The 9,678-nt window shown below is 30.3% G+C and overlaps 1 protein-coding gene across 3 annotated transcripts; it reads left to right on the forward strand.

Annotated features, from left to right (window-relative positions):
- Positions 1–2,409: 2,409 nt before the first annotated feature.
- On the forward strand, positions 2,410–6,757 carry LOC127899769 (chaperonin CPN60-2, mitochondrial-like). Of its 3 annotated transcripts, XM_052433836.1 has the most exons (16): positions 2,432–2,501; positions 2,602–2,626; positions 2,764–2,824; positions 2,946–3,099; positions 3,196–3,291; positions 3,435–3,542; positions 3,715–3,900; positions 4,041–4,121; positions 4,209–4,259; positions 4,506–4,568; positions 4,762–4,851; positions 5,516–5,606; positions 5,699–5,802; positions 6,069–6,162; positions 6,273–6,351; positions 6,429–6,757. In XM_052433836.1, exons 4-16 carry the CDS (start codon positions 2,980–2,982, stop codon positions 6,448–6,450), a joined length of 1,185 nt encoding a protein of 394 aa, XP_052289796.1. In that variant the 5' UTR covers positions 2,432–2,501; positions 2,602–2,626; positions 2,764–2,824; positions 2,946–2,979; the 3' UTR covers positions 6,451–6,757. The 3 variants fall into 3 exon arrangements, with proteins under 3 accessions (XP_052289797.1, XP_052289796.1, XP_052289793.1); XM_052433837.1 differs by lacking the exon at positions 2,602–2,626 and having other exon boundaries at positions 2,410–2,501; XM_052433833.1 differs by having other exon boundaries at positions 2,449–2,501; positions 2,585–2,626; positions 2,764–3,099.
- The last annotated feature ends 2,921 nt before the right edge of the window (positions 6,758–9,678 follow it).

Here is a 9,678-nt window from a genome sequence, read left to right on the forward strand (position 1 = left end):
ATTCCACCACCGACTAGACGACTTTTGCAAATTCTGCTAGCTTTTGAGTTGATACTTTGCAATTTCAAGAGACAGGTTGAACTCAAAAAGCACTCATTCGTTCCATCAGCAGATGAATATCACTAATGACCTAAACAAACCTCAATACGAAAACCTTCAATCAGCCACTACACAATTGCGCTACTACAGTCATTGAATTCACATGGCAACAACATCCATGGTTGTGCACGTTTTAGCTAGCGTCTTTAATGCGCGCTCAAATTTAAGTTGGCAAAAATACATGATTTTTCTCTAAGCTCTGATTTTAATCTTGTGGGAAGGAGATGAATGAAATACTAATTTTTTTTTTTAAAGGGTGAAAGACCAAAAAAGAAAAAAGCAGTACTTGAAAATTATAAGCTCAAAAGTTGTTTAACTAGCAATTCATTCATTTATTTTTTTAGAAGGAATAATTCATGAGTTTTCAAGTCAGCTTTAACGACAATGAGATGTGAAAATAATTGTTGCATCTTCAGAAAGTAGTCCTCTTATAAGAATGCACACATCCTTTTAAAGTACAGACGTTCAGATTTTATAAGCTCATATTACAATATATTTATGTAATATTCAGAAGTTTCATCGAGAGTTTTTAAGTTACATTTCACTCTTACCCCTCCTCATCATCAAATTAAATGTATACCCTTAGAATTGCACTCGTGACTTCTTGCTTCCATTGCAATGGTTAAGCCAACTATATTCGGGATTTAAATTTACGTGATTATAATACATTCTCGAAATGTAGCGAGACTAAAATGATAATCTAAGCCTGTTAAACTAAAACCAAAACAAATGGTTGATCGTGATTTCTTTTTCATTAGATTTTAATACTAATGTATGCATGGTGTAATGTTTAGACAAAATAGATGGGCGCTTAGTGTTATTTACTTAATTTGATATCTAATTTTGAGAACCACATTGGACTGGTCCCGTTGGATCTGACTGTCCATGTAGTCTATTTTGGTCTAAATAGGGATCAAACTTTGATTGAACTTTGGACTCAAATGTGGAATCAGTTAGGGGTGGGCATGAGTTGGTTTGGGTTAGATTTTAAAACAATCCGAACTAAATTATAAAAATTTGGGCCTGACCTAAACCAACCCAAATATTTTTAACCGAGCCTAAATAATTCATTTGGGTTTTGTTTGAATTTTATAATCAAAATATTTTTTACTTTGATAAATTTAATTATATCAAAATTATAATAATTATTAATTTTATTAATTATTACATTACTATTAAAATATGAAAAAATATAGTGGATAAAAAATTATAAATAATAGATTTTACAATAACTTTATCCTTAAATTAAAGAATATTAGAAAATTAAAATAAAATTTAATTACAAAAATCATTATTTCTCAATAAATGAGAACGTAAACTTTAACAATAAACTTTCACAAACATGATATCAATAAGTAAATTAAAAGAAAGAAAATAAAAATTAGTGGTATTAACCATATTAAAACACAAATTCAAACAATGTCAATACAAATCAAAACAAGATAAGACATCCCAACTCAGATATCAAAGCAATCCATTATAATCATTTCTATCCACAGTACTTTAATTAAAATAACAACCACAAGCTATACATGTAAAGATAGTTGTATTAAGGCTCCGTTTGATACAACTTTTCAAGTAGAGATTTTGATAGTAGAGCTTTTACTTAAAAAAATTTAGATGTTTGGTTGTCAATAAGAGCTTTTATTAAAAATTTATAAAATTACTTTAATAGGCAAGTTTTTTTAAGTTCTGTTATGAAAATAATGTCAAATAAGTAAAGAATATTTTAGATATTTTAATATTTAAAAAAAAACTTTTCAACCTCTACTCTCAAAAGCTCAAAATTTGAGATTTTGTTAGTAGAGGCAAAATAGCTTATTTAAACTCTAAAAATTCTATAAAAAAAATAACCAAATAAAAACAAAAATTATGATAAGAGCTTATGGAATTAAATAAGCACTTATGAACATTACATAAGCCATACCAAATAAACACTAAATAAATAAAATAAAAGAGTAAATGAATAGAATATTTCATGTAACTGAGCAATCTCGAGCTGTTTACGAATATATGTGGAAAGTGTCCTAAGTTTAATATATAAAATGGTTCTGAATAAAGAGAATTTGAAAGACGAATTGAAAGAGCGAGCAGGCACTAAGATTTCCTCATTTCAATCTCATTCAGGTATATTTGATTAGTAAAGTGAAAGACCCCGAGTCCGAGTCCGAGTCCGAGTCCGAGTCCGAGTGTCCAACTAGAAAATTCATTAAATACGCACCTTCTAACCGACTCAATCCCACCACAAGGGACCCACAAAACCCACCCAACCAAACAAAACTGCCTTTTAAGTCTCATTAAGTCTCTGTTCTGTTTTGGTCAATCGAATTCCTCTGTCCTTTCTGCGCAACAAAATCACAAACGATGTTGCGCCATGCCTCTAACCTCGCCTCCAAAGTCAGGTGCACTTCTCCTTCACAGTTTACCAAATTTTTATTTTGTTTACTTTGTTTTCCTTCCACTTCTCTCATTTTGTTTATGTTAGTTAATTTGATTTTGTAGGTTGCTTGATAACAATTTTCAGCCGGTGATGATTCATTCATTCATTTATTAGTGTTTTTTGTTTCCTTTTTTCAAATAATAATAACTAATTCTGGCTTGGCTTATTCAGTTCAATTGATTAATTTCGTTGAGTTAATTTCGTTGAATTTAATTCTGTGTCAGGTTCATTTAACTCGGAGCAGACAGTATACCGCGGCGGAAGTCACTAAAAGATTTTTGGATTGTGAAACATCTTCTGGATTTTCTTAATTAAGAAATTAGATTTGCTGTGAATGGGAATGGAGTTAATTAATGGATACAGATCATCTGATCAAATTCAATTGACATCTATCTTCTGTCTGCAGGCACCAATTCTAAAGTTAAAAGGGAGAATTTTATATGCGGGAGGATGCGGAAGTGCCAGACCAAAGACAAGGGGCTAGAATGGCAATTGATGCACTTGTGGGAAATTTATACAGCACAGCACAACCCATCACATCATTCGAACAAATAGCCCTGGTTTTCTTTCTCACTTTAGACTCTTGCTCAATTTAATGATAATCCACAGAAATATATTTCATTTTGACGCGCTTTTTTTCCCATTTTAAATTGAAGTTTGGAACGGCTGCAGCAAATGGTGACAGAGTGATTGGCGAGCTCATAGCCAAGGCTTTTGAGAAAGGTTGGGGAAACAATCTTCATGTGTTAGCTGTAAGTTGCTTCTTGAATTTTTCATCGTCTTTACTTTTTTCTTATCTGCTGTGCCTCTGATTCGGTTGTTATGTTTCAGAACCTTCCATTTTGTTTCCTCTACTGTTTTATGTTTATTTTCTACTGCCTCACTACTATTGCAGGATCGGAAAACACCACCCAGTATTGAACTTCAGTTGTATTGGGGAATGACCCTAGACAGGGGCTATTTGTCACCTTACTTCATCACCAATCATAAGACGAAAGAATGTGTAAGCATTTTGAGATATCAATAAATTAATTGACGTTTTATGAGAAATTTGTGATTCTATAAAGGATAGATATATTGACAATGAAGTAATTGAGATTGCTTAGTTCTTACCTTGAAGATATAACTTTGGATCAGCCTTGTTATTAATCAACTAGTGATTTCATTTTTACTAGGTTTTACGAGATCCTTATATCATGATCCTTGAGAAAAAGGTTTCGAACTGCGTCTTCTTTGACTTATTGACAGAGATTGGACCAGTTAGAAGATATAATGGCACAGATGTACTGATCATTGCTGAAGATATTGAAAATGATCTCCTAGCAAGTCTTGTCTTAAATGGAGTGGCTACAGCAACCAAGGTGAACTTATACTTGACAGTGTTTTGCTGTTAAGAGATGGCCTACTTGAAGAATCTTCTATCATTCAATTATTCATTTAATTTTACAAAGTGAAGTTTCATATGTCTTCTCATTTTTTGTGGGTTCTGAATTGCTTGAAGGCTTGTGTCATAAAACCTCCTGGATTTGGAGAAAGTAGGAAGGCTAGCCTTCGGGACATTGCCAAATTCACGTATGGGAAGGTTGGTTCATTTGATAAATGCTCCACCTTGCTTTGCATGATTATTATGTGATTTACAAAACAATGTGTTCCTTTCTTTCTCTTTTAGGTCATGACAGGAAAAGATTTTGAATGCGTATCTCTTGGCCATGCTGAGAAGGTGAGAGATATCAGATATCAGTGACTGGTATATAATTTTCTTTGGTGTGAAAAAAAGATTTATTTTACCTAAGTAGAGCACATCATGAGAACGTTCTTCTCATCCTTGTTTCTGGTGGACTTTAATCCTTTCTTCTGGTACAACTTTGGCATAGTAATATATTAATTTTCATTTCCTTGTGTATATTGACAAGAGAGACGAGGTTTTGCTCAAACAATATGTCTTAGCCCTCTTTTATCATTGTAGATTACGGTATCAAAGGATCAGACGGTTATCCTTCTTTGTAAGGCTTGCATAGGACACGAAAAGGTCTGTGTTGTGACATTTCACATGATTTTCCAACAAGTTATCAGAATTTTCAATTGTGTTTATAATTTGAAGCGACTCTGCTTTTCAGTTTATACTGTTTGGCTCTTTTGTGCTTCTTTGGGCTGTTTCTATATTTTTGGACAACTTGCTTACCCTTTTGCTAATTTTCTTTTCTTAAATATGTCTGTTGCAGTTGTTACAGTGGAGATTCACAATGGAAAATTTACAAGATTTCCCTGAAGAGAGCTGTACAAAGCACTCTTATCTCGCTGCTGTTATAAAGGTTTGGTTATTTGGAATTGTAAATTAGTTCTTCAAGAGCTTTGAAACTGACTTGTGCTGGGCATAGAATGAAAGTTCTCAGCCTAACATGACCTATTAGCACGATCCATTTGGGCCAAGTCATGACCAGGTCTAAACTCTAAATCCTGGTTGGCCAGCCAAGAAATTTGAATTTTCTTTTATCTGCTATTAAAAAAGTTGAATAAACTCATTTATAGGGAGGATCAATGATCAGGTCATTTTGGATAAAATGATTTAATTAATTGACTAATTCTTTGGATTCATATTACATTCCCATCTTCATATGATTATAATTGAAGTATAGAGTAGACTGATACCGTACAAATACTTTGATACTTTAAAATGGGAAAAAGAGAAGAAAAACAGTACCAAACAGTCAATTAGACATTATAATATATGTGAAGTTTTGGAACTGGATTTTGGTAGAAGTATATATTCCTTGCTAATAGGAACGTGCCAAAGATGAATTCAATTTGCTTGTTTGGTTACAGTAATTGCATTTAGAAGACATGACTGCATCTTATTCTGTTGTTGCATCATGCTATAAATGAAATTTGGCTCGTTGAGATGAAAGATTGTTGAATTAGAGATGTTAGGTAAGGAAGTATTCTGATTTGAAATGAAACGGGTGCTGTTGTTGTAAGGTCTGTGGAAGTAATAAAGCTGAAGTGCGTGAAAAGAAGGATAGAGTTGCTAATGCCATAAATGCTGTCAAGGCTGCAAAGGAAGGAGTTGGTAAACCTCTTATATTTTTGGCTTTTGTTGGTCTATCTTGTTTGATTGATGCATGACATACAAATGTTATATGTATTCTGATGCATTTGCAGTTAGTGTGATGTCACTTTTATATGCCTGCAAGGAGTTGGATAAATTGCAAACTGCTAACCATGGTCAGAAGATTGGTGTTCAAGCTATCCAATATGCTCTTGAGGTTTTCTTTATTCTTCTTTTTAATTATGTATGTGATATTTCTAAAAGCTCTTATTGTCTATCTGTCTAAAGGCAGAGGGCTGCTAAGATTATTCCTCGTTGAAAGGTGAAAAGTGACATATACTTCACAAAATGCATGCGTGGTTTTCGTTATGGGGCATGAGCCTTATCTTTTATGTATCTCAAGAGTGAATCATGGTAGAGAATATTGGTAACAAAATGTCTAGTTTTTCAGAGCCTTCTGATTGGTTGAGCCTGCATCTGCAGATGCTGGTGAGCGCGATTGCTTATAGCGCTGGAGTTGATGGGTCAGTTGTTAGCAAGCTACTCGAGGGATCCAAGCCTAAACCCCTCGGTAAAGGTTTGCGTCTGTTTCCCCCTTTTTCGAATAATGGAAATTTGAAAAGGAAACGAGTGAAATTCGAGGGTTGGGAATTAAGGTGAGGGTACTTTGATCTACATTTGTGTCAGGTGAAAATGCAGATATGCTTATGCCAGAAATTGTTTTTCCATTGAAAACCATAAGAGCAGTCTTGGTGGAGGCTACAAGGTAACTAGTTATTTAAAACCTTTAAGCTTATGCTAATTTTTTATCTAAGCACATATTAATTCTTTCTTCTTGTGTAGTGAGATGTTAGCAAGACTTTGAAATTGAGGCTCTTAAGGTGGCTCAGCTTGTCTTTCCAAGAATATTTGCAAAGAAAGTTCCAGCTGATACAAGCCTCCAGAGTAAAACAAAGGCGTAATGGAGGCTTCTATCAGCTTTCACTGGGTGCTGTTATGGTTACGGTGATTTATAATCCAAATTCTCATGGCACATTATATTTATTTATTATTTGTTTGAAAAGCATACATTAAGCTTTTTCATAAACTATACACGAACAAGAAACGGAATATATTGGTCATCAGGAGTTGCGCCTTAGATAAATAATACATGGATGCTCCAACTTCTTATATGCAGTTTATTTTTTTTCTTTTTCCCCTTATTTTCCCTTTTCTGTTAGAAGCAAAAATATTCTCGACATCCCATTTCTAATCTATGTATATAATATCCCTCCAATAAAATGTTGCCAGATTATGATTGCTATTACCATTAGCAAGAGGTGAGTGGTAGATTTGTTGTTTTGTTGCAAAATTAATATGTCAACTTTATTGCAAACTTTGCCCTTGAAATCGGAAGTCTTCTATTTTTTTTTTAATTTTTTGAAAAAATAAGAATGGTATTTAAATAAGAAGGGATATCGACGGAATTGAACTGATGGTGTGCTTGTTTATCAGTCACATTCTTGTTTATTTTTCAGAAAATACAATCCATAATAAGAATCAATTTTATAGGACCACTCAAAATGAGAATGTGGAATAAAAATCTCATTTTCTAAACTGGTCTTTTTTTTTACCCTTATTGATATTGAAATTCAAAAATTTCTTTTTCACCCCCATATAAATACATAAAAAAAATCAATTACTTCAATAATTTTATTATTTAAAATTAACATTTATAAAAAATTATTATAAAAGAATTTTTTTTTCTGGAAAACTAGTTTAGCGTAATATTATTAAGAAATATACATACATTTTAGTTTTATTAGTTTAGCTCAATTTTGCTTTTTTTTTTTTTGGAAGTCAGTGTTTTATATTTATTTTAGTGCATGTAATATGTAAAAATAACTTGATTTTACCTATTTTGATAAATTTACGTTATTTTGGATTTAAATATAAAAGGTATTAAAACTCCATTTATATCAGTTTTTTTAATTATTAATAATGTTCTCTTTGAGAAGGATATAAGTCTTCCATCACTTTCATTTTGTGTCACATTATAATTTGTGATACATTTGGCAACTCGCATTACATTGTATTGCAATTGCATTAAAACACTACTCTTATGCTAACTCATGCTTGGTTAAAATTTTTAGTTGCATTGCACTACATTTAAAAGTTGGCTAATATAAGAAAAGGTGTATAAAATAGATTCGCAGGGGAGACGGTGGTAGGGTTTCAGCTGTATTATATTCAAACATTGTTTATATTTTAATTATAATCATATAACTTTTATTATTTAATGAATTATAGGAAATTTAAATTTATTATATATTAATTTATATTTAAATAAAAATTTAATTTAATTAATAATAAAAGATAGTAACACACCTAAATATTTAATTAATAAATGATTATACATTATTTTATTTCATTAAATATAATCATTTTAATTATTTACTTTAAATATGAAAAAAGTATTTTAATTTTATTTTATCATTTATTATTCAATAAAAATTAATTTATAACTTAATATCATATTGTTTTATAAATATAATATAATTTAATTTAATTTATATTATGTAATTATATAGTATTATACTTTTAAATATAATATTAAATTTTACTACATTATAATATGATTATACTATATTCCCATTACTAATATATAGAGATAAATTAGATTATAATATAATATTATTAATATTATAACATAGTATTGTAGTGTTTTATTATTTAATCATAGTATATGATTAAATCATGTTTATTATAAAATTAATATATAAAAATAATTATTTAATACTTAATTTCAATAATTAATAATGGAATCCTAAAATATTAATAAATTTAAATAATATTAATTTAATTTTGGCATCAATATAAAAATAATATTATTATCATAATATTGTCTATGTTGCGCCAAACATAATATTGCAATGTAGATATCCTAATGCAATACATCGTAACACAATACAATTAATGCAAAAAGTGTGCCAAACAAATCCATAAAGCACAAAAATTAAAGAAAGTGAAAGGACAATAAAAACAGGCAAAAAAATAAAAACAGGTCGTATTCTTTAGTCAAGACTCAAGGGTGGAAATTGATACTATTTGCAATTATTAGGTGGAAAATTGATTTTCTTTTTCCCAATGGATATAACATTGATGGATGATACAGATTTTATACAGTTGGCGCAAAATTGAATTAATTTAAATTTTTGTAGCATTTTCTATATTGGAGTAATATTCAAATCAACAGCTGATAATATCTTTAAATTTCAATAACTTTAATTAGCATCATCAACAATCAGTTGAAATGTTATCAATATAATTCCTCGGGAGGAAAATTGTCGGCTAGTCTTATTAGTCAGCACGATTTCTTGAGTCATTATCACTCAGACTCACTCATAAATTTGAATATGTAGGTAGATTTCTAATTAATTAAATTGAATAGTTGTGTTTTGTACCCGTGATCACTTGAATTCCACTAATAATTATTAAAAGTTGAAGAGCATCAAATTTATTTTTTTTTCAAACTTGTCGAGGATTGAAAAACATTGTTGAATCATTAATAGGAAAATCGTTCGAAAAAACGTAGAATGAGGATGCAAGACAGCAAGAATATTAATAAGTATGTTAAAGCCGGCTAAATTAAGAAAATTTTATGTAAAATGTAATAAAAAATATAAAGACATTTTTGAGTAGTCAATTTTAGCTTTCTTTCACAAAATAGTATTATAAAAGACAATTGGTAAAATGTAATAAAAATGGCACGAGAAAAGGTTAGTAGAGGTGATTTTCCTTGTAGTTATTAAAACATATGAAGTAATGGACACACACACATATTCAGTACTTCTATTTACCCCTATTTATTAATAGGTGGGAAATTAAAGTCGTAATTACCATAATGTATTATGAATTGATATGTGAAATATAAATATTAACAAAAGCTAATTTGTAGACTAATAAAGTAAACCATATTTTATGGGCACTAGATACATTAATCTAATGTCAAATGAGATATACCACGTGATATTTCAAACTGTAGTCCAATTTTCAGCATTTGCATATGGTTTTATAAGCTAGTAAACCAATAAAATATACCATGAGAAATCAA

This window comes from Citrus sinensis, chromosome 2 (assembly GCF_022201045.2).
Source record: "Citrus sinensis cultivar Valencia sweet orange chromosome 2, DVS_A1.0, whole genome shotgun sequence".
In the NCBI taxonomy this organism is placed as follows: Eukaryota; Viridiplantae; Streptophyta; class Magnoliopsida; order Sapindales; family Rutaceae; genus Citrus; species Citrus sinensis.